Source organism: Phoenix dactylifera, chromosome 16, assembly GCF_009389715.1.
Source record: "Phoenix dactylifera cultivar Barhee BC4 chromosome 16, palm_55x_up_171113_PBpolish2nd_filt_p, whole genome shotgun sequence".
Taxonomy (NCBI): Eukaryota; Viridiplantae; Streptophyta; class Magnoliopsida; order Arecales; family Arecaceae; genus Phoenix; species Phoenix dactylifera.
In genome coordinates, this window is record NC_052407.1 from 7,247,962 (window position 1) to 7,273,688 (window position 25,727).

Genomic DNA, 25,727 nt, shown 5'->3' on the forward strand with positions numbered 1-25,727 from the left:
GTGTCCACTGAGGATTTGTCTGATTATGCAGGACGCTCGATATCGCTAAGACTATCATGAGAGTTACAAAGTACGTAAATAATGCAGAGGATCACACTGTTGATCTCTCAGATGCTGGGAAGTTACAAAAAGTGAGTTCCATCAACACCTATCATTACAGTGGTACCACATCCAGCATGTCTCTTTACAATAGAAATTTATCATCATAAAAAAGCTATGATTTCATATTTTTTATGTTATGCTTGATCATCTTACATGCCTTTGGATTTATTTTTATGAAATCCAATAACTGCTGAATTGCTCCAAAAGTTCTACATGCGGAATCTAATCTTAATCATGTTTTATCATGCGGCACCGTGTAAATTTGCATTATGGTTCTTTGTTATTACGTGTGCCTGTACTTTTGAACTATATTATATTGTGCTTGATTTTACTGTTTGGTGTGCGCGAATTCTTGAGTTGCTAACATATTATATCACCTGCAGATAATACATGCAGGATCCTGCTCTGATCTATACGATATAGTAGGAGAGAACTTCTGGGTAGCTACCACTTGTGATAGTACAGCATTTGAGGGGTAATGATGTTTGAGATAGTATTTTGAAATTTTCTTTTCTTAAATGTGCTCATGAATTCTGCATTGAGCAGAATTTATATCCATGACAGCCACTGTTGCTCACATTGTTTGACTGGTAAAAATGTTTCTTTTTTTCAGGAAGTACCTTGAAGGGACAAGAATTACTGTTCAAAAAATGTAATTCTTCGAGATATCCTTTCCTCCATGCATTGTGTTCATTTGTTTTCTTACTAACATGATGACCTGCAGGGACAAAAGAGGTTTTGACTTCGCAATTAGAACACCTTGTACGCCATCCAGATGGGAAGAATATTATGCAGAAATGACAGTTGCATGGGAGGTATGACCTGATCCATTTTGATATATGAAGAAAGATTGATAAGCACTGTAATTCTTCGCTTCTGATGTTTCTGTATTGGAAATGAAATGGAAGTGAAATAAAACACCATTATGATCACTGGTGGCTCTTTATTAAAACATAATGGAAGTGAAATGGAAGCTTGTATTCTTTTTTTTTTTTTTAAATTTATTTTTACAGGGGTGGTGAGGATTGGGGTGGACAGAGTTTCCACCCATTATGATCTTTAATGAACACACCATGGGCATTGACCTCTGTCCTCATCCAAAGATCAATAGGAAAATCTGAGGTCGAACATCTGATGTTCCCTACGATCCTAGAATCTCACAGCATTTCCTTCTTTGCACTTAACCCTATTGTGATGGTTATGTTTTCAATCTTATTGTTGAATATAAAACCATCAGCATTCAAGGGTTAAGAGGGAAGTGTTGCAAATTCTTGCATACTGAGGAATATCAGCTAGTGTACAAGTATCGTTCTGTTAGTACATGTTTAGTTCCACAAATAAATTTCAGATCATGCACAAAAGAACATTAACTTTTATATGTGATTTCAAGTCAGGAATTTTGAGATCATTAGAAACAAGGGCTAGTTTTTTCATTTCTTCTGATGTATATGGATAGGCAGTCAAGTGCATATTAATTGGTTCAATAACTAAACATGCCTTGACCATTAGTTCTATGAGTTGTTATTTTCCATTTCTTGTTTCGTAGGCTAAACCTTTGAAGTGCAAAACGTGTGTGTGAAGCTTGTCTACCCACTTCCATCCTAGTCATCATTAGTAACTGTCATTTTTTCTGTCTTGAACCTGAGATGCTCGTCTTACAGATGCCAATGTTTGGCTCTGTATAGCTTAAGCTTCTGGAGAGAAGGATTTTTGTTGAGGGAACTTGAAAACAGAGTTATAGCTTAATTCTCTTTGGAAAACCTCTTGAGCTGCAAACAACACAGGGATGCACGCATAGTATCATGTTACACACTTCAACTTTTTTTGGGCAGGTGATTAGTGGCCTGGTTAGGAAGAAGGTCCAACCTGCCATATCAGCCCTAAAAATCAAGTAGATAGTGCTAGTGATTCAAACAGGAGGTTTGGCCTCCCATTGTTGGATACATGCATGTCCTAAGATAGCTTTTGTCTAACACAGCCTATGACTTGGCGAAACCTTCAGTTGTTTCCTTCTTCAATATCTAGCTTGCATCATTAATTTTACGCCATCGTTGTTGTCAAACTCATCTTTGGTCCACATCTCAAGCTCCACTATTTCTTTATCTTGCATCTCATTAGTAATGATGATAATTGGTTGTCTAGTTGAAATCTGGTTGGGTCTCAAAACCTTCAACCCATACCCAACCCATTTATAGTTGGGCAAATAATATGAAGCCAAACACAATTCATTTACATTAACCCATGCTTGATCCACCAACTCAATTATAATTTCATTTCTCAGTCACATGTATTACTAAAAAAAATGAAAGCAAAACATGGCATGCGAAGATCACGGGCAACGGAATTAAATTTGACCTTCATGTATCATAACAATCACAAGTAATGCAGGAATCTTATTTGCCAAACCATAAATTAACAAAAGGAGAAAAGGTTAAAATTCAACAATAAGAGTAAATAAGCCTAAGATCAAGATATGACAAATCCAAATAAATCAGATACGAGAATCAAGATAATCAAGCAAAAAGCCTCTTCTTTTAGTGGGAAAGTAGAAACTTCATTACTATAAGAATAAAAGTCCGATGGTCAAATAAATGTCTATCACAAAGTCAAGGCGTTATGCACTCATACATCAAACATCCACTTTCAATGTCCCATATTATAATATTGAGTTCCAATTCTCAATCAGGATTGAAACTCCGATTCTCTTAAAATTGCTAGTCCTGATTTTAATTTCTTAGAAATTTCATATCTGCATCAATACTGCTTTCATTGCTTCAGATCAAGAAAGAAAGTGTGCGCGGGCAAGAGAGAGAGAGAGAGAGAGGATCCTTATTTCAAATATCAAGTTTTGGGTTCAATTCTTCTATGAGATAGGTAGTGAGCTCTTGTCCTGGAGACCTCAAGTCTGATCCACACTTGAGATCTTCTCTTAGCCTTCCCAATAGCATCCAAGAGAATAGGGGAAAGAGCTAGGGGCAGAAAGTCAATTGCAATGCCTGCCCGCACCCACAACACCCCCCCCCCCCCCCCCCCCCCAAAAAAAAAAAAAAAAAAAAAAAGGAAAAAAAAAGGAATTTCAATCAAATTGAACCTAGCTAGTGGTTGATTTCCAGTCACCATCTTTCATGAGACATTGAGAACTAACTAGACATGCTGATAAGCATTTGCTTACCCATGGTGATCCATTTCAAGTGGCTAAATCTGAATCCTGCTCATTTATTATTGGGTTGGTATGAGTGATCTGAAACCAACCTGATTACGAGAAGTCCCCTGCCAAACCCATCCACTGCAGGTTGGTGGGTCCAGGTCAATTTTTGCAGATAATATTTCTTTTTACAAATACAGCATTTCCGGACTTACACCCCCTATCACCAAACCATCTTTGGCTCATTCTTTGCGCTCCATCTTCTCAATCTAGAGTTGTGCTCTTTGCAGCTACAATTTCTAAATCTTAAATGCACCTCATGGTGAATTGAAATTAGGACCAAGGTTTAGAATAACAGTCATTGTTGTAATGGTTTTGGGCCCTGTTTGTTACATTATGTGTATTATAATGGGGAACTGATAATGGCCATTATAACATGTTTTGTAATGTCATAATGGACCATTGAATTGCGACAGCCATTATTTTCCATTGCATTGTCTCTACAAATAAATAAAATGTTATTATTTCAAAATTCAATTTTTTTATTAACTTCCCTCCAAAAGTGAGTACAATCTGAAAATAACATTTTATCAAATGAAAAGTGATTGGAAAAATATTGTTGTCATTTTCCTGTTATTGCCTATTATTTTCTGTTGTAACATCATTATATCAGTCATTGTAATAGTCACTATTTAATACAAAAATGTCAAATAAAACATTGTAGGGAAAGCCTTTCAATCATTATAACATTTAATATCAGTTTCGTTGGGGGTCCATTATACTAGAATAACCCCATTATTGAAACCTTTCTGGAGGCCTTCCCTAAGAATAGTTCAACATCGCTTAACATTCTTCTCTATTGTAGATATGTATCAAATCAGTATAAGATTTTGTGTCCAGCTTTGCTGGTTTGTCAATGTTGTCTAACAATCTCTTATGTTTCTCCACTTTATCCTCCCTACTCTTCTTTCTAGATATGTATATCTCCAGTTGCAAGTCTGAAAATGACGCATTCAGAGAGTATCTTGCCTTTGGACTCTATTTGCATATTGGCTTTTCAAAGTACCAACTGAACTGAATGTAATGTTCTTTGTTTGTTCTGACAAATTTATAAATTTTTACCCTTGAAAACTATATTGATTTTGATGAAACATTTTTAGCATAATAAATTTACGTCATTTGTATTTAACATGAGAAGGAACATCCTTCTGAAAGTCAAGAATTAAAACAAAATGGATGATTGATGATTGGGCTTTGTAGTGGAAGAATTGCTTGAATATGGAATTCATAGGAGGCTCTTTACATGTTAGTATAAGAGTACTATGTTTGATGAAATAATTGGTTGCTTTATAATGAGGATCTATAAACACAAGATACAGTAGGGCTGCTCCACATCTTTTACAAAATTAGAAAGGTTTTCCTATCTTCAGAAAGAAGTGATTTTGCCACTGCACTTTAGACATTATATTGTTTTACTTCTAAAGCTACCAGTGGTGAATGGTTGCATAGCATACCAGGCAATATTTTTTCATTTGAAGTTTTTTCCACTGAAGCATATATCGGAGTTTTATGTTAATTCACTTCCAACTCATCCCCATACAGGCCCTGTGCGATGCCTATTGTGGTGAAGTATGTTGCTCAAATGATCTAAGTATGCTTGAGAAAGTGAGGGATGCAATCGTGAGGATGACATACTACTGGTAATGAATGAACATATTTAGGCATTCAATCTAACCAATGTTTTGCATTACTCCAGCATTTGATGACTATGCAACTGGGTTTGCAGGTACAACTTCATGCCATTGTCAAGAGGCTCTGCAGCTGTTGGTTATGTAGTATTGCTGGGGCTATTTCTTGCAGCCAACATGGAGGTGACTGGAAACATCCCACAAGGCATTCAGGTTGACTGGGAAGCGATTATGTCTTCCAGTCCAGATGCCTTCCTGGATTCTATAAAGCCTTGGCTCTATCCTTCTGTACGAATCAACACAGGTTGGAAAGATTATCCAGATGTAGCTTCAACATTCACCACAACAGGATCAGTTGTTGCCGCATTAAGCTCTTATGAAGTCTAGGCTATGTGATCTATTTCACATCTGAGGTGAGTTCTGCCAATCCTACCTTTAGACCTTCTGGTATATTTGATAACGACAGATTTTGACAGCAGTTTGAGCAGAGTCTCGTATCTTTGTTCCAGATATACATTTCGTCAAACATCAGAGATTTGATTGACAAGCACCAGTTGTAGCACTTTGAAATGTTGGAATCAAAAGGTGGTTAGGGCATAATATGATTTTTTTTTTTTTTTTTGAGGCTTCCGTTGTATGGATTTTTTTTGATATGTTGTACACTAGTCAGTCCCATTTTGTTATGGGAGATATGTTCTGATAATTATGTCTGTCCGTAAAAAAAAAATAAAAATGTGTAACTATGACTGAAAGTTGGGACAATGTAATTATGGGTTGTGCCATTCCTAGTCGATGGTAAGCAATATGATCCAGGTGTAATTTGCAAAGGAGGGCCACTTTCAAGTGGAGACATGTCTCCCTGCTCAACACTCACGGTTCTCATATTCTCCAGCAGAAATCGAGGCTCCATTCTAATCAATTTTAATGTACGGCTTTATGGAAATCTCAGTGTTTTTCTAATCCAGTTATTTACGTATTTCGTGCGGCTTGATATGGACACAAGACTCATTTATTATTGTGCAAAGCCTCTTGTAACTAGAAATACTATCCAAGAGGATGCCGGCAGCACATCGTCCCTCCAGCTTGACCTCGTGTGTGAAGGAGCCGTCTAAACCCGTTGTGGCAGATGGCCTTTTCCAAGTGGAAACATTTCTCCCTACCGACTGCAGCTCGATATATACCTTTTCTCGAGCTTAATGTGATGATCTTTCTAAGTCCATTTTAAGTCGCATACGACTGCAAACATTTCTCCCGGCCCACGCGTTCGCATGAATCGTGAGGTATGACTTTCCTCCAGCTTGACCTCAGGTTACCAAGGCATCATCTGAATCCAAATTAGTGCCGCTCAAGAAAGCGTACCCTATTGGACTCAAGGTCAATTGAACTGAAGATGCATTAACAACTGGGGCAGGTAATGTGTATACGCTTGCACATAAAATCTATCAAGAACCTACATGAAACGCATCATCAAAGAAGTATCAGTATACACGTGAAGGTTTAGGTGGTCGGTGAGCGCAGTTCGCAAACGCCTGTCCGCAGGAGCTTCTCGCTGTGTCTGCAAATAATTGTTGTTTTGTGAATTTTTGTTTCCACAGCCACGTGGTATGTTTTATGGAAATTATCCAGTGACAGTGATTTCTGGCGGAAAGCTTAATGGATCAGCGTTAGATAACAAGAGTTGCCGGTGCTTTCTCTTTCCCGGTTTCTCCCAGATTTCTGAGCTCGTCGAGTCTTCAATGTTTGTAGCAGAGAGATCCAGAACTTGTTCTCGTGGAACTTCCCTTTCGTGGTGACAGTAATGGTGATGGCAGAATTAAATTGGGTTCTACAGATGTCATTAATGGAGTAGGCCTGAGCAATGAGGAGGAGCGTTACACGATGCATTTGTTGCAAACAAAGAAAAGGAAGAATGAAAGTCTCTCACACGGCAGACGCCGCTTCTCCCTTCCAAAATACTGTGGCCTTATTTTTTTGTGTTAATAAATAATATTTTTCAATCGATACCTAAAGAAATAAGAAATAATAGTTGTGTGATCGCCGTATTCGATTACGGGTCTCTTCCTTTTCCTGGTTCTTTCGTTTCCACCATGAGGCATGAATCGATTTTTCTTGCTATCCCAATACATGGAAACGTTCGCATATACCTGTACTTTGATGACAGTTTTCCATCAATGCGAGAACTTATTAAATGTTCTACGAGACCTCTCAAAGTAGACCCGAAGAGCGACTTGAATGGATGTTATCTGCCCTCATCAAGAACACAAAGGCAATTTGATTGCACATCTTGCTCTTGTCCACTTTTTATTGGCCTGATTTTCGCTGCGTTGTCTTATGAGTAGTCCACACTCCCCGCTCAACTCAACTTTCTACATCATCATTGCTAATTTTATTGCAAGCTATTTGCTAATTAAACCGCAAGTGGCGTAGTTGAAGCACTAGAAATCTAAATCACCCAAGTAAAAATAAAGTGATGTCCAAATGCAATGTCACCTCAAAAGAAAGAATACAAGTGAGCGTATGCACCTACAACCAGCTCTCGTCAATGAGATAAACAAGGCAAATAGATACCTAGCAGGGGACCAAAATACACAATACGGCGAGATAAATAAGAAAAGCTCAACCAGCTATCTCGAGAATTTCTATTCCATTACTATATACGGCAGCCTGGACACTAGATCACGACCATGGCAGTGGCGAGCAGCAGCCCCGAAGTCAGTCCTACAATCTTCTTCCTCACACTCTTCGCTCCACTCTGCATCCAAAGAAATGAGCAGCTAATCAATAAACATAGTCCAAGATTAGCGTTCGATCCGAAAGAGAAATTTCAAATAAATCAAGAGGGCTCTAATTATCTTGAGCACCTCACCACTCTCGGACATCAACATAGTTAAAAAAATTGGGACACACAACACGGGATCACAAAACGTCCACTAGGCTACATTACAAGCGGACATGGAAAATCCTATACAGCAATCTATTCCAATACAGCATTACAGATTCTCATGGATAAAGATATCTTGTGATAAATGCTGTCGTAATATCAGAATCTCTGACGTACTAACATTTACAGCTGGCACCGTCCCGTCTGCCACAATGGCTGACGACGTGAAAGCGTCGTGCGTCGACTGTTTAACTTTATTCGCGAGTCGCGACGTTACTTTATCCATCCGTCATAACGGCGACGTTAAGACGGTTATAACGTTATAACGGCGCTATGGGAGCCATGGTTACAGTGTTCCACCGCGTAACAGTGGAAGGTGGAAGTACCAGATACCTGAAATAATCATCGATTGACACGTGTCCATGAACAGAAAGGGAACCACCGAGATGGACACCGTGTCGAGCCTCTTTCGGGAGTTGGAGTCCAGCTGGATCTCGAGATCCTTCGCTTTGTCGTTACTCTATTGGCTAAAAAACTTTAGATCTCGAAGTTATGGGGTGGCTCGAGAGGCTCAATACAACGGTCAAGATTTCTTTACCCACGACTCGTTGAGGACATCGTCGCGTCCGAGACCCACACTCGGCTCGCCCGACCGGAACTCAAAAGTCACATTCTGCCGGATTTCAGTGTGAATTTTGAGTTCCCGTCACGGAACCGCTGGAGCACGGCGTCGGTGCCTTGCCTGCGCCCGCTCTGATTGTTCGGTTACTGAAACGGGGAAGGAAAGACCGGCAGCGCGAGCTGATACGACCAACGGCGTCGATCTTTCCGGCACACTTTAGCCAAAACTGCGCCGCTATCGTACGCCGGTGGGACGAGCTCTCCGATCGGATCAGATCGTCTACGGCGCACGTTAGCTAGCGGCGAAGGCGGTGCGAGTAGTGGAAGTGGGGGGGAGTGAGAGAAGGGCGTACCGCATTGTCGGAGGCTCCGCTATTGGGTCCGGGGGAGGCGGCCTCGGGAGCGGCGGAGGGCGTCTCCAACTGGCTGGGGGTGGGGGCGGGGCCCTTCTTCTTGCTCCTACTCGGAGCCAGCGCAGGCACCTCGGCGGGCTTCGTTGGGGCGGCAGCCGGCGTCGGAGTGGCGGCGACCGGGACCGGCGCGGGGGGAGACAATGTGGGTGGAGGCGTCGTCGGGGGAGAGCTCACAGGCACCAGCGCCGGGGGAGAAGAGACCGGGGCCGAAGTCGGAGGGGGCGCCGTGGCCGGCGCCTTGGCGGGGGTGATGGCCACCGGGGCGGCAGGAGGGGAGGTGGTAGGCGCGGTGGAGGGGGCGGGAGTGGTGGGCTGAGTGGTGGGGGCGGCGGAGGGGGCGCGGGTGGTGGGGGTTGTGGTCGTGGGGGCGGCGGAGGGGGCGTGGGTGGTGGGCTTGGAAGTGGGAGCGGCGGAGGGGGCTTGGGTGGTGGGCGTGGAAGTCGGGGCGGCGGCGGAGATGGTGGGAGCGGAGGCGGCGGGTGTGGTGGTGGGGGCGCCAGCGGGGACCTGGGCGCCGGCGGAGGCGAGGACGAGGCAGAGGAGCGCGACGGTGAGGGCGGTGCGCCGATCCATTATCGCTATAGAGAGTGGGTAGAAGTACAGGAACGGTGGGGTTGTAGGGGTGAGCATAAATAGAGGGTGTAATTATAGGTAGGGGTGGGAAAGGGTTATTGCCTGGAGGGAAAGAGGAGGACAAGAAGGGGAGAAAACAAAAGAGGGGGGCTACGGGGAGACGGAGCACAGACTGGCGGTGGGGCCCGGCATGTGAGGGTGGGGGTATACAGGTGGCGGGATCGGACCGGTGGTGCGGCGCGGACCAGGGATTGGACCGGAGGAACCGAGCCGGTCTGGTTTGGATGGATTGGGGAGGAGGTCACCGCCAGCCAGGGAATGGGGACATGTGTCTTGTACGTGGGTATACGTGCCTTCCAAAGCATTACTCTTTCTTTTATAGAGCTGTACGACGTCTCTCATCTCTCTCTCTCTCGTCTGCCGGCCGTTTTGTTTGGCGAACGTTTGGCAACGAATTCTTTGCGTATGTTGATGTCTTCGAATATTTTACGGAATTCTGCGGGATTGATTTCAAGCATATTAGGGAGAATCAAGAATATTAAGGACATGAGATGCGTTTATTATTGAGGCATGGAATCCATGCCTCTCACTAAAGCGACCGAGCCTAATATGAGAACCTATAAATATTTTTTTTCAAAAATAATAAGTTTGGAGTAACAAAGGAATCACTCGTGATAATTTTTGTACTCTAAATTATTTCGTTTATTTTATGGTGGACATATAATTGCATGAAACAACTATAAAAGATAAATGATCAGATTGGGGAAGTAGAATAGATGTAACGTATATTTATTTGGAGGGTGTACATTTATTGATAAATTTTAGACTAGGGAATCCTTCTCTATAATCCAGCATATCAAGATAATCTCTGAGAGGCGAAATAGATCGTCCTACCCACAACAAAAGGGCCACCTAATTTCGGCCCAATAGACAACGCCGGCCAGACGGAATCTCGCTCCGGCCCAGAGCCAACCCGACCTGGGATCTCGCCAAAAGCTCCTTCGACCTTAGAGATATTCGCCGACTCGTCTTGATCAAGGTTGGGGCGCCCTCTACATTCGCCGGCTCGCCCCCGATTAAGCTCGGGGTGCCTTCTATGATCGCCGACCCGCCCCAACCAAGCTTGGGGTGCCTTCCTTATTCACCGACGCGTCCCGATCGAGCTTGGGGCGCCCTCTCCAATAATACGCCCCGACCCTTGAGATTGAGGCGCTCTACCGAGCACACCTTGGAACCCGGGATGCTAGGCTAGCCTCAGTACTCGTCAAGTCGACCTCGTCAAATGCATGATGTGACCTCTCGATGAGCTCGGCGTTGCCCACGGCCGCACCCATGTGCGCGCCCACACCCTCTTACGTGGCCGTACATTGCGACGCCACCATGCCATGCTTTACTTGCTGGCCCACGACAGCCAAGGACAGTACCGTGCTACTCCGGCCATACCCTGCTACGACTGTCAATACCTTACCGTTTCCAAGAACGGACGGCACCGCACGCCGCCAGTAAGCTCTAGCTACGCGCCATCTGACTTATAACCATCCCCTCTCATGATGAGGACGAACAATACCTCCGCTACCTGGGCCTCTCCACAGGGACTATAAATAGCCCTGTCAGGTATACCTAAGGGACTTTTTGGTTGGACCAACTGAGTACTACTCTAGCTTGATCGTCGGAGGGTGCTCATCGGAAATATCGGTGAGGCTTTGTGTAGGTACACCACTGACCGCGGGAGGTGGCTCGTCCTCTTCTTCTCCAACACTCTAGTAGCTCTCTCGACTCCTCCGGCGTGGTCATCCTCGGGCCAAATTGGAACCGCAACAATCCCTATATCTGGATGGATCCAAGAATGATTATGCTCGTTTGCTTTTGAAACACTGTAAGTTAATTCTAGTTCTTTCATTTAGAACCATAATTTAATTCTAGTTCTTTCATTGAGAATCACCAGACAATTACAAGAGCATGTTGCATGGAATCATTAGAAGAGAGCAAAATACAAAAATATTTCTAATAAATATAACAAGAAGGGCAACATAACATGAAAGGTGATAATGAAGGTCAATGGTCGAGTGATCTAAGAAATAAAATATCAGACTTGGCTTTAGTTGTTCCATTTTATAAATATCTTAGTTTACTATTATATTTTTAATCTATCAAATAGTTTACGAGAATGTTAGGCACAAAAATGAAACAAGGAAGACCCTAAAAAGTTATAAAAGGTTAAATGGCAGTGAAAACCCCTTCCAAACAACTATACCAACAAACACCATATGCTACATGCAAAAGTTTCAAGTAGGGTAAATGTGGTTGTTTAAGATCCTCTTGGATTTATGGAAAAACTAGAGTAAAGTTGAACAAATTTCACTTATTCATTTTTACTTGGCCAAAAAAACATTGTTTTTATTGGAATAAAGAAAATGAAAAAAAAATGGAAATCAATAAAAGCAAAGAGGCATATTTTAGATACTTATTCTTGTTTACTTTTGCACATAATATTTAGTTTTTCTAAAGCTTCCTTATCTCCAAATTCTTTTGTCTCAGACAGCCATCCTTGATGCTACTATTTCAGTCTCGATAACTTTTATCATACCTTTATATTATGGAATACAAATTGAAGGAATATCCATTGTAACGTTGGAAGGTTATATCTATTTCATGAAATAGATACGATTTTGTTGTTTGGTTGAGGCATAAGTATAAAAAATAAGTGGAGGAAATAAATTACATTTAATGCACATTAAATTTTTGTGTTAATTTGAATTTATCGCAGAGACTAAATTAATCTCTCATTCTTTTCCATATTTTTGGAGTGTTCAAGGTAAAATAGCAATTGAAGAGAAGAGGACGAGCCTATTATTAGTTATGTCACCATCTTGGTGCAACATACTTATACCGTGAGAATATCTCCCAGTATAAGTTCCTATTCTAGAATATTTGGCAGTGAGTTCGCCTCAAAAGGGTCGGTGGCCCGGTGTTCCATCGTGGAGAGGATTGAAAGTGTTGGAATTGTCTTCATCTAAGGTTGGGATTGTTTGGATATTTGGGACAGATCACACGAAGGTGGACGTGGGGTGTACCGCACGAGAAAGCCAGGTGGGAGGGAGTCCGTGACACGCGCCGCGATCGCAACGGACAAAATACCGGAACGCGGTTGCGTTTTATGATCCGGTAGGCGCGTCCTACCAGCTACTATCCCTAGCCGTTACCCAAATCCGATTACTCCCGTTCTTTGGATGTCTCCAGTTGTTACGATTGTTTCTTTTTACCGACCAGATTAACAAATACACACACACACACACACGCGACCAGATTAACAAATACACACACACACACATATATATAGATATAGATATATATATACACATACACACACACACACACACACACATATATATATATATATATATATATATATATATATATATATATACATATATACATATACATATATATATATATACATATATACATATACATATATATATATATACATATACATATATATATATACATATACATATATATATATATACATATACATATATATATATATATATATATATATATACAAGCTGTGTGATCGTGTTGCGCGATATGTAAAATTAAAAAATAAAAAAATAGATATGGTGGAATCTCGCATGCAAAAGAAATAGTTCGGTCATAAATGATGATGAAAGGGTTAATTTATTTTAGGAAAAAAACCGGATATGGTTGTGGCGAAGTACTCTGGAGGAATGCTTTGGACCGACTTGTTAGCTATCTGATAGCTTTGCACGATATTTAAAATTTAAAAATAAAAAATAGATATGGTGGAATCTCGCATGCAAAAGAGATAGTTCGGTCACAAATGATGATGAAAGGGTTAATTTACCTTAGGGAAAAAAAGACATCAAATTAGATACGGTCTGAGGGAGTGTACATCCTTGATAGCCAGATTAATTTATGGTGGTAGAGTACTTTGGAGGGATGCTTTGGATCGACTTGTTAGCTGTGTGATCTCATTGTGTGATATTTAAAATTAAAAAATAAAAAAATAGATATGGTGAAATCTCGCATGCAAAAGAGATAGTTCGGTCACAAATGATGATGAAAGAGTTATGGCAAATAGCTGCATGACTTTTGGGGCATGGTTGCTTGCTAGTCAATTTTTCTCAACTGAAATTGCTAAAGTGTTTTGCTAGGAGAGTGGTAGTCCAACTTGTATGATAAGTGAAATTAAGGTAAATTATTGTAATAAGCATCAAGTTTTCATGGCAGTGACTTGGTTGATTGCCGGAAGGTGCCTTATAGTTCGGTTTTTTGCCCTCCTACCTATGTAAAGACAAGCTTGTAACATTTGGCGGCTCGTATTAATGATGTAAAGATTTGCTATAGATCATATTTGCTATCAAAAAAAAATCACCTCCTAATTTTGGATGGCCATGAGCTTGACCCCAACCTTTGCCCCTTTTGGTGTTGCACCACGAGCTCATCCATCGTTGATTGCTTCGACTTAATTATATAAAAGTTATTTACGTAAAGGTTGGAGGCTATGCGAAAACACTGTAAAAACTTTGCTAACGTTGGGCTGGATGAAGACGAGTAGATCCAGGAAAATGACCAGTCCCAAGCATTGGTTGAGCTTCTTGCAAGCTATTCTTGGACAGAGATAAGCGATGAGTTGGGATCAGCTTCAATTATTAAAAAAGGTTGAAGTAAGGAGGTCTAGTTCTAAATTATTGCCTACCCATGTATTGCAGAATATTCTATGATTGATTGGAGCCTGTTGTTCATGAATTCCGGCACAAGGGGGCCACATTCAATCACAAGCCCCTTCGCAAGCCTCTTGATAGTTTTAACTCGTCCATTACTAAATTGTCGTCAAGTTGAAGGTAATATATGGCGTTTGAGAATAAATATCCTATAAATCACACCTCACTCTAGCTACACCATGGCAGGCATAGATTTAACTTAATCTACCTTGGCCTAAGCTATATACAAGAATTTTAGGCTCAGAAGAATTTACTCGACGATTGAGACGCTAGTCAGAGATTGTGCTTGGGCTGCATGTCAGGAGCTAATATATGATATACAGTTGGTATGGAATTAGATGGTTGTACTCTCACCCAGTTGAAACGAAACTGAGAAGATTGAATTAAAAAAAGGTACCACGGAGTAGTAGTTGATACGCCCTTGAAATCAACTGCAACTGATCATTAGCAGACCGGCCAATAGAAACTTAGCCATGTAGCCATAAGCCGAACAATAAGAGCCCGCAGTGCTGCAGTCTTTCAAAATTTTCAAATTCTTCTCTCGACTGGTGACATCTCGGCCATACTTACGAATAGTTTTCTTAACCGTGCGACGAGCGACTGAGTCACGCGAGCATGATCCTCGAATGAGACGTGCGAACTGTTAGCAAAATAGCTGGTGCACGTGCTTGATTTGCTCTGCGACAAGTGCCATCCATTGATTATATAAACCACACCGAGAGGTCTCTCCAGCTAAGTTGTCTAAGTGATCTTTCGACTCTATATACTGCAATTCTATCACTCGCATAATACTTTTGCTATTCCCTTAAAGCTGAGTCCAACTTAGGCATTGGAGGGCTCCTTGTCGGACATGCTACAACAAGTAAACTTTCCTTAGTTTTGTTGTTTCAAGTCAGATCTAGCATTGAAGCCACCATCTGAGCACACCTTCTACCATCTCTTCATCATCTCGAAGGCGTATAGCAACTTCAAGACAACTCCAACTAGGACAATAGGTAGGCCGACCTCTCCAATGACCTCGTTAGCTTGGTGCCTAGGTTGGACCATATCTAAGCAACAATAGTATTTCTAAGGCGTTATCTTGGATGTATTCATTGGAGCCAGATAAGGATGCAAATTGGCTGGCGAGTGCAGCTCATGTTGAGCTTGCTAACAAATTAAAGTTAGAGTCAGATAAAAACGCAAATTGGTTGGCCAGTTTGGCCCGTGTTGAGCTTGCTAACATATTAAAGTTGAAACGAGGACTAATTTAAGCTCTAGAGGTGTCATGGTAGTAGATGCCAAAATATTTATCGAAAAAGAAGAAAATAAGAGAGAGAGAGAGAGAGAGAGAGGACTTTATATCTCTATTACATCATATTCGACGTGTCTCAAGAATAATATATACTACCATACACACTCTATATAAAGAAAATAATATAGGTTCATACAATATTTTGCTAATGAATAAAAATATTACATGCTGAGACAAGTTGTTATGTAATCTATAAAATGACTTTAACAAAATTATGCTAACATAAAAAAATATATAAATAATAGTCATGCTAATAAAGGAAAAATATTATGGGCTGATAATGATTGTTGCATGATTTCTAAAATTAGGTGACAGTAGTTAGTTAGCAACTTTCATAAACTCTTCTCCGACCCTCTTTCACCAACCTCGCACCTAGCCTGCAGATCGCTGCCTCTGCATCTTTTGTCTCAAGCATCCCCACTAGAGACTAAATCCTTCTTCTTCTAGACCACCAACCTTGCTATTCCGATTCTCATCGATCATCATAACGTGGAACGAATGCGTTAAGCCTTTAAACATAGAATTGCTAGCAGCACAATTTACACCTGAGCCATGAATATTTGGTAAAGCCTCTTGATATAGATACCAGCATACTTCATGTGCGGTGCGTATGAAAGAATTAGAATTATTTATATAAAAATATTTTTAATTTTAAAATAATATATCAATCTATATTTTTAATTCATGAATATTTCTTATCATAAGAACTTAATTCTAATTAAGACTGGAAATGGGCCGGGCTGAATTGGGCCAAATCCTGACCCAAACCCAGCCTGAATTTTTTTGGGCTTTGAGCCAGGTTTAAGCTTGATTTTTTTTTGAAAATTTAGGCCTGAGCTTGACCTCAAGCCTTGGCCCATGCCTATCAGAACCCAATTGGCCGGCCCGAATAATCCATTTGGGCCTTAAACTGGGCTGGCCTGAACCCAATTAAAATCTAAGCTTTTGATTTTTACTGTAGCAGACCTGCTGTGGCACAAGATTCAATAAAACGGTTGCAAGACCAGCCGATAAGACATGCTTTAAACAACAAAACTCTTTGCCTAGATTTCTCCTAACCTGTTCTTTTCTCTCTCAAAAGCCAACAAGCACTAGTTCCAAATCGAGCAATCATCCACCCCCTCTTCCACTTTGCCAACCACACTCGCTCCTTCGTCTAGGCCTCTAGTCCCTCCTCCATCTCCCTCGATTATGCCCCATTTCAAGATAATTCTGCCCACCAATTATCTCGATTCTGGAATCAATCTCACCTACACTAATCTGGACTTTGTAGTGGTAGCCATGGTGAAGCCAAGTTCAACGGGAGTTCGGCTGGCCATCACTAAGATCAGGCAGCCCAACATCGACGATCTAGACCGGATTGGGGCAAATATATACAGTGCAGCGACATACAACCATAATCTAGCTTGGTAGCTCTCGAGCACGATCGGATGCAGTGGTGCTGCTGTTTATCTTTGTGCTCTATAATAAGAGCCAAAAGCTTGAGCTAAGAGCGAAGCAGCGCTGGGGACAAAATGGGATGAGGGTCTATGAGGTGGACCTCATTGGCTAGAGGCCGGAGATAGCGTAAGGCCACTGCCGACACCAAAGAACAATAAGTCGTATAAGGAAAAGATTTGATATATTTTTGGAGGAGGGGGGAAGGGTGAATGCGATGGAGGTGAACCAACGACTGGCTACTAGAGGTGGTGGATTGGTGGATGTGTGGAGTTGTAGAGGTAGACATTCAAAGATCAGAAGATCAGAAGATGTTTAAGGGATTGGGAGTATTCGAAACTTCGAAGAGCCTAGCGAATCCAAATTCATAGGCGATTAGGGGAATCCAATCTTCTAGTAGGCCTTACATCAATGGGTTTGGTGCGGTTGGACTACATCACATGTAAACTTTTCTGACTAGATATCAGGCCATATATCAGGCAAACTTTGAGCTTGAATCTCGGCTCGGGCATGGGTTGGGCCATATAACTCCTTGAGCCCAGCCCAAAATATATATGAACTTTAATTTTGAGCACAAACACGATCCAAACTTAGTTGGGCCTAGCTCATAGGGTGACCTGAAGTCGGCCTGGCTTGATGGGCCGCAGACTGGCCCGGGCCTACTTCCATCCCTAGTTTTAATGTCCAACTTCTAATCAAACAAGATAAATTAGAAAACTTTTATTTTGGTGGTACAAAATTCTAGAAAAGATTTTTTTTCTATGGTGGGATTAGGGAAGAAGTGCTCAATTAATTTAAAATTAATGACATGGCATTCTCTATTTTTCTATCACTTTTTTTAAAAAAAATTATCTGAATTTTGGAGAGGGTAAAGCCTTCTTTCTCCTGTCCATTGAATAGATATGGAGATAAAGAAGGCCTAGTTTTGATATTGTTCTCTTCGTGATTTTCAGCCAAGCTTTCATCCTTCCTAATTCTTTTACTAAATGAAGGGAAAAAAAACAAAAAAACTTATCCACAACAATCAGTTCTCAATAAATGCCAAACTGGTTCAGGTCCGAGACTATAAATGCTGGCTCCACTAGGCCCCTTAGCTAGGCCAAGCCTCTTTTGAACTTCGAAGATAAAAAAGAACATTTGGCTTGGCTTCACAGATGGAATTCATTTGAACCGACTCTTTTGGAATGCGCGAGAGAAGAATACTTGGAAAATAGATGTGCCTCTTGCTTTTGCTTTCTTGTGAGGTTAATTATTTTCTGACATTTTTAAACATAAATGTAGTTTAAAAAACATGTTTTACTATGATAATATTCCTTTTGTATTTTCAGGATTCAAAGTATTTTAAATACACTATTTAAGGGCCATGCTGAAAAAAAAAAAGAAAAATTAGATAGCCTTCATCCAATTTACAAGGACAAGATTTAAGATTCAGCTGGACAGGGGCTCGAGCTTTCTGTCCGGACTCGACCCTTACTGCATAATTTATAATGGTCGACATAATTTTCAGAAATTGAACTCTTTATTTATAAGTTCAACCCATTTATAAAAAAGATAAATGAGATAGCCATTAAGGATGGCAATTGGGATATCGGATGCAAGTCTGATCAAATATATGCGAACCCTAATTTGAGTTGTTTAAACATGTCAAAAATCTAATATCAAATCTATTTTTTTTATTAGATAGGTAAGCCGATCCACCATGCATAAACTAGTTAATGAATAGATTTAAATACATGTTTAATGAATTTGGTCACAAATTGACCTGACTATTGAAGGTGTCTAATTGATCAATACTCAAAACCTAAATCCAACTTGTTTGATAAATAGGTTTGATTAGATTCATCTGTTTATAACCTAAATTTGTTTTTATGCCAAACTTAAAGCTATTTAAACTAAGTGGTTTGTAGACTGGGTCGGATGAATTAAATCATAAATTGCTGTCTTGTGGTACGAGGATAAGATCTAGCTGACACATTATATATCTATGCGCGTAAGCCAAATAAATTTAATTTTAGCGGAGATAGAAGGTTGAGGAAATTATGCAATCCTAAAAAATCTGAAAGTCTCAACTGATACATAATGGTTTTGACAGTGATTAGGATATGAAAATATCAACCGTAAGAAAAGATTAATAATTGGCTTAAGTCTTGCTTTTATCATTTAATATTTTTAAAATATTTTAAAATTGTTAGGGTAATTAAACACTAGGTAATAAGTTGATATTGCATTAAATAATATTTATGAATTAATTTTTTTATTTCCCTGAACCAAAACAAGACCTGGCCTGAATTACATGCCTCTAGTGACCATTTTTTATCTTTTTTTTCCTCCCTTAATGCTATGCCGCCTCGCTATCTCTACCTTGTTTCTTACATATATATTCGAGGGTAGGAGGCCGCTTCCGAAGCTGGTGGTGGATAGAGCTGTATTGCAGGCGAGAGAAATTACCGCAGCTACCGCATTGTTCTCTACTAAAATGACCAGAGACATTTGGGGCACTCTTTCCGCTGTTGTAGCGTCCAGGTTCATCCTTGTTTCTTGGATGCCCCCACCCCGTGGTCATCTCAAAATGAATTTCGATGGTAGTATGTCGGTGGATGGTGTATTAAGAGGTGTCGGATTTGTGATCAGAGATTCTTTTGACAGGTTGGTAGCAGTTGGGGGTCGACGCACGCCTGGGATCACTGTTGTAGGGGCAGAGCTTTGGGCCGCATGGGAGAGGCTGTCATATGCGAGGAGGTCCCTTGGTGCCGAGAGGGTATACCTTGAGGGGTATTCCTCAGTGGTGTTGACTGGATCCGAGATGTGAATAGATATGGTGATAGCCACCCTCTTATTAGAGAGACTCGTAGGCTGGCACGGAAGATGGGTGGCCTGCAGGCAGCACATGTATTTAGGGAGGCGAATAGGGCAGTAGACTAGATTGCCTCCTTCGTCGTCCGACACTCCGGGAATTTTCTATGAACATCTACAGGAGACATTCCCTCTCCTTTGTACGCTTTACTTTCTCGTGATTTGGCAGGATGTACTTAAGTTAATGCTATGTAAAATGTCGCATTTACAAAAAAAAAAAAAAAAATCCAAACTACCCATTTTGCCCTTGCTTTTGTCCTATATTTCACTCTTCCAGTCCACTTCAAAGTATGAAGCTGAAGCGCGCCTCATCCTCCGTCTTATTTTCCCAATTCCGAAGTCTCAACATAATACCTTCGGCCTCCGCCTCTCGATTCATCCTCCGGCTCTCGTCGGCAGCGACCACTCCGAGTTCCGGCCATGGCTTCGATGCTCTCGGTAGGATCCCTCTCCGCCTTCGTCGCAGCCGCGCCTCCGCTGCCCACGCCCTCCCGCCGGCCCATCCTGAGCCCCGGCGGCCTCCCCCTCCCTCGACGGGCCGCCGCGTTGGTTCTGCGAGCGTTGGCCTCCTCCAAGCCCGTTCCGTCGGCGGGGACGAGACAGCCCAGGGGCATTACCAAGCCCAGGCCCGTCTCCCCGGCAATGCAGGCCATCGTCGGTGTCCCGGAGATCCCCCGCACCCAAGCCCTCAAGCTCCTCTGGGCTTACATCAAAGAACACAACCTCCAGGTCTCTCTTCTCCTTCCTCCCTCTCTCTGCCTCTCTCCCGTTCTCGGTGCTTTTGTTCCGCCTAGGGTTTTACGAAAAGGTTTTCGATATTTCTCTGTTTTTTTTTCTCCCTTTTATCCATACCCTCTAATAAACAGCATGGATGGTCTTTCTTCTACGATAGTTGGTCCGATAAAGAAGTATTACGTTATTTACGTTGATATATGGGGGCCATCTGCCTTCTCGAGTTCATGGTTGCTTTCAAAATGTCTTTTTTCTAAAAAAATTGTGGCATTTTTTTTATAGTTTTTCTATGAAATTGTACTGCACGATTTTTCTTTCTTACCTTTTTTTAAAAATTTTGGTGGATGTTGTTGTGGTTTTTGAAACAAGTTTAATAACGTCTGGTCCGTATATTGTGATAAACACTATGAATGGGTTTCCATTAATTGTAAAGCATAGTCAAAGGCATGGTATGGGTATTTATCTGCCAGTTTTGTCAGCTCTAAGGAGTTATGTTTTTTCTTTTATTTTTGTAAAAGTGGAAAACCAGAATGACAAGTGATTGGAGAAAAAAGATGATATGTGATGAAAGAAATGGTAGTTGCTAGAAAGGTTGTGGAAATTGTTTCTGAAATGGACTAAAAGATGTATTTGTACTAAAATGTTTGGAGAGAACTTGTTTGTCTGCTGTGGTAGCATTGCTCTAACTCTTCCTATCTTAGGTGCCATGAGCAATGCTCAAGTTAAAATTAGTTATGTTGCCGCACCAAGTTATACTAGCAAAGGCAATAAGAGGAGTGGAGGTGGAAGAGGAATTGGAGGCGGGAGTCAAGACAAGGAGGACAGCAACTTGAGAATAGAGAGGAGGGGGGAAGGAGGATGAGAAGGAAGAGGAGCTGGAGGTGGGGAAGTAGGATTATGAGGAGCTGGAATAACATGAGAGTGAGGATGAGGAAGAGTAGCAGCAACAACAAGATCCGAAGGAGAAAGAGGAAGAGGCAGGTAGGAGCCAGAGGAGTGTTCTTTTTAGATGTAAAATATTATTGCAAAACTGCATCTTGTCAAAGTTTAGTTGTCCATTGTTCACCTCAGCATTGCTTGTCCATCACCTGTGTTGTGTTCTGCTTCCTCTGTTCGCTTTGTATCTCTGTTTCTCTCCCTTTCTTCTCACCTCTCAATGATCAGGGAAAGAAAGGAAAGCTGGGTTCTATAAATTCCTTGTCTGTCCTGCCATTTTTGCACTTTTAACCTAATTTTCTTGGCTTTCCTACATAGTGCTAGGCGGGTTGGTTACGTATGGAGGCTGATTGGGTCTTGACTGAAGTGGCAGCAGGCCTACCCCTCTCCACATGTGGCGTGTTCTGTGAAGCCTTTACATTAAGAGCAATTTGGAACTTTGTCCTATTTAGAAGAGCATGTTCCAAGATAACATGATTTGATGTTCCAAGAAAGGATGTAGAAAGTGGGAGGCAACAACAAATATATAGGGATGCAAGGGAGTATTCATAAAATTGAACTCTAATCATTGGGACATGGCTTGTAGCTCGTGGTTATGTAATGAGATTTGTTATCCCCATGCTATATCTGATGCTGCATTCCTCAATTCATGTTTCTTTTTCTTCTTTTAGAACTTTCATGATTGTAGGAAATCCTAGTTATTTGCAATCAACTGATCAAATGAATATATTTTTTTCTTGCCATTTGTCATCTTGTTTCTGGACAAATTAAAAATGGCCTTTGGTGAGGCCTGTATGAGGTTGCTTAAATTACTTATGATGTTGGTATAAGTTAACTATAGTTCTACAATGTACATTTATATGATTTACAGTTTCCTTAGATTTTTCGCATTGTATCAGTATATTCTTTTTCTTTTGTTATGTTTCAAAGTAGTATTATTTCAGTACGTAGATTTGTATTACGTATTATCTTTCTATATAATTTGCATTTGTAATTATAATTCATATCATGTAGTAAATGATGTCTATTTGCACTCATCCTGGCATTCCTGTTGACTTTGCATTTTGATATTGCTGTTTTAAACAACTCCATAGCATCAAAATGTCTTAAGATTTTGATCTAATTTTTTCTAGCGGTGATTGCTTTTATATTGCAATGTGGCCTAGCCTTGCATGGCTATTCTGAGTTATAATACTGAAGCAAGTTGAGTTGTAAAGTATGGGAATTAAGGGTAATAAGGTTTTGGTTTTGGAAGCTGATCTTGTTATTTCATTGTCGTATTCCTCTAGCAGCGAGGAATGAGATACTTCCAGTATTGTATGGCTCTAGCATGTTGTGGTTGCAAAAGATTGCCGGTTGAAACTTATGAATTCGTAGTTGCGTAAGCTGTTTTATATACATCCATCTTCTCATCACTCCGGCGAGTTCATTTGGACTCAGAGTTCTACCGTCCCTTCTTTTCTGCATTGTCTTCGTTCTCTTGACACGGCGGGCTGTACTCATGCATGTTTGGTATGAACAAATGATGTACAACAACAATAAAAAAAAAAAAAGAACATATCCATCTTCAGTCATATGACTCTAAACTAGTCTGTACTCTCTTTCTTCATATTGCCAAGCTTAATTTGTAAAGTGGTGTATTTTCTAATGGGTTCTAAGACAACTCAACTTCTTCATGTGATATTGTTTTAGGTGGATGAAGATTGGCATGCTGTCCTAAGAATCTTGAGATTACATCTGTTTTGCATTGGTTGAGATTGGTGCTAGATCTTGAAGCAAGGATCTCATCACCTGGATGGTAGTTGATGTTAAATGCCCGATAGGACAAGATGTTAATTACTCCAGGAGTGTGAACCTGGCAGCGCCCAGATGATTATGTTGATTAGGGATCAATCAAAAACTTGGGCAAAGTTACTTGTTGGCTCAAATTAGATAGGGCCGTAGTTGACATTAATTATGGTGCTTTTGGCTAGAGTTACCATTTCGGCCTCAGTCTTATTATTTTTGTTGACAATATTCTTTTGCATCTTATACTAGGCTACGGAATGACCTCTTACTCTGGATGCTTAGTTTTGATTGAACTTTTACCCCAATATTTAGTATCTTTTGTGACAAATTGTTGTCTTGTGTATATGTTTTTTGTTTTACAGGATCCAGAGAACAAAAGGATTGTTGTGTGCGATGAGAAGTTGAAAAACTTATTCGGAGGGAAAGAACGTGTCGGGTTTCTTGAGATCTCAGGGCTACTAAATCCTCACTTTGGAAAGTAAGGTCAACCTTTTTGTACATGGATTATGACAGGTTATGGTGATACTTCTAGGTGGAACATGATTTCTTGTGATTAGTGATCTCATATTAGCATACTTTGTTGTTTCCTTTGGATGACTTAAGATTTTCTCTTGATCTGTTCTGGAATCAAGATGTACTTGCTGTGCTTTATTGTCAAGCTGGTGGTTTATCCATTGGATCTCATGCTTTGGAAAGATTAATGTTTGCTACATGTCATCTTTCGTCTAAGCTTGAGCATTTCTCAGGTAACAGTTGCTTTCCTATCTTTGCTTGAAAGATTGCTTTGTTCAGCTCAGATGACACTCCCCAAGAAAGAAATGTAGATGGTAAAAGTAACAAGCTTGTTATTTGGTTCCTTAGCCATGCCCTTGCTTTTGTAGAGTTCCCTCAATAGCAAGTGCAGTCTTTTGTGCCAAAGAATCATTCACCATAATTCATTTCTCACAGGTTTCCATAGACCACTTATTTGTTGCTCTGTACATGGTGCTTCTATTAACCAGAGAATGATTACCATATGTTTAACACTTGTTTGGAATGCTAGAGATGTTATTGATGTTTTGCGGATGATTCTTGAAATGTTGAAGAATGTCATTTGGTGAAATAGTAATGGAGGTATCAATGCTCATTTTTTGACAACTTCATCGCCGTTTGAGATCTTTAGTTTTTCCTAATATAGTATAATATCGAAAGTTGAGGATGGCTGATGGAGGTCGGTTCATATTCTGGAAAGGAGAATGCGACCTATCTCTTGAAATGTAGCCAGGCAAGGTCAGCAAAAGCTCTTATGGTTTATGGTGGTCCTCTTTAAGCCTGACGAGTGGCGAAACACTTCTTAACAGGATATACAGCTGAAAAGATGGAGTTAAGATAAGTACTCCAAATTAGTGCCTCGTGGTTGGGCTATTTTGGTTGCACACAAAGATCAAATTTTGACACTAGCCTTCCATACCATATGCATTTTCTTGGTTTATTGGAGCAGGAAAGGAACTATGTTTTGCTTGACAATGATTTTGAGTAATAAAGTGGGTAAGGTTATTGGGTAAGAAAGATGATTCATGAGCATATTGTGAAGGAAATCTTAAGATTGAGTTGGGGTAACATAAACTAGGGTGGCCTATTGGGTGATGTTAATCAGTTAGCAGCTAGGTTAATATTGCTCTTGTGAGATATTATGTTTAATTGTCTTTTAACTTCAGTTAAATTAAAAATAAACTAGCTAAAACACTTCCAGGGTAAAAGAGATGAAATACTGGAAGGGACCTATAAAAAAAAAAAAAAAAATCACGTTAGGAGATTCTCTTAAATGCTGTCCGGTGGGCATCACCGAGTCGTAGGAAGGACAAACGCAGATTTATGGAGATCGGCTTCTAACTTGCCAGAGGTTTCTAATGAGGTGCATCTGAAAAGCTATTTAGGATGCATTGTTGTTATTTGGCTTCTCGGTAAACTTAGGGTGGGGAAAAAGCCCGTGTTCTATCATCCCTATGTCACTAAGCATCACTAGAAATACTCAAATGGCGTTCAAAATAGAATCTATCATCTGAAGGTTTTCAAGATTTATGATGTTTTGAGTATCTAATCCATATGATATTTTTAACGTGAATGAAATATATCAGGTGACACCTCACAATTTGGCTAAGACTATGGAGTAAGAAAGATTAGAGAGATCATCAGTGCTGCTGCAATTTTCATGATCTCTTAACTAACATAAATCACCTTTGACATGAATTGTGGGAGATATTTTGGAGAGAAATTCTGACAGAATCTACCATTACCCCTAACATTCCCTTCTAGCTGTTTATCCTATGGGATATTATTTGAATATTCTACCAGTGCATCCTTATACCCTCAAGTAATAAATTAATTATTCTAATCAAATGGAGAAGAACATGCTCTAATGGATGTTAATAAGATGTCACAATCAAGGTACGCAAAACTTGTACCAATCAAGTGATGGATCCATATGCCACCATACTAACACATTTTAAGCATGCTGGTGCTGATCAAGGGCCAGT

At 40.6% G+C, this 25,727-nt stretch overlaps 3 protein-coding genes across 4 annotated transcripts in view; 2 read left to right on the forward strand and 1 right to left on the reverse strand.

Annotated features, from left to right (window-relative positions):
* The window catches only part of LOC103700805 (suppressor of RPS4-RLD 1), a 40,347-nt gene extending 34,469 nt beyond the window's left edge, over positions 1 to 5,878 (forward strand). Inside the window, exons 18-24 of one of the 2 annotated variants that reach the window (XM_026802104.2) lie at positions 32 to 131; positions 486 to 577; positions 716 to 754; positions 827 to 917; positions 4,850 to 4,947; positions 5,034 to 5,348; positions 5,424 to 5,878. In XM_026802104.2, coding sequence (XP_026657905.2) covers positions 32 to 131; positions 486 to 577; positions 716 to 754; positions 827 to 917; positions 4,850 to 4,947; positions 5,034 to 5,322 — 709 coding nt within the window. In that variant the 3' untranslated portion in view covers positions 5,323 to 5,348; positions 5,424 to 5,878. The remainder of the gene's footprint in view (positions 1 to 31; positions 132 to 485; positions 578 to 715; positions 755 to 826; positions 918 to 4,849; positions 4,948 to 5,033; positions 5,349 to 5,423) is intronic. The other variant, XM_008782669.4, reaches the window with a different exon arrangement.
* Positions 5,879 to 7,362: 1,484 nt separating this feature from the next.
* On the reverse strand, positions 7,363 to 9,516 carry LOC103700904 (extensin). The gene is made up of 2 exons (XM_026802103.2): positions 8,791 to 9,516; positions 7,363 to 7,687 (listed from the first exon to the last, which is right to left on the reverse strand). The coding sequence occupies exons 1-2, from the start codon at positions 9,478 to 9,480 to the stop codon at positions 7,607 to 7,609; spliced, it is 771 nt and encodes a 256-aa protein (XP_026657904.2). The 5' UTR covers positions 9,481 to 9,516; the 3' UTR covers positions 7,363 to 7,606.
* A 10,533-nt stretch (positions 9,517 to 20,049) lies between these two features.
* LOC103700804 lies at positions 20,050 to 23,940 on the forward strand. Its single transcript, XM_008782668.3, has 2 exons — positions 20,050 to 20,484; positions 23,574 to 23,940. Exons 1-2 carry the CDS (start codon positions 20,176 to 20,178, stop codon positions 23,691 to 23,693), a joined length of 429 nt encoding a protein of 142 aa, XP_008780890.2. The 5' UTR covers positions 20,050 to 20,175; the 3' UTR covers positions 23,694 to 23,940.
* The last annotated feature ends 1,787 nt before the right edge of the window (positions 23,941 to 25,727 follow it).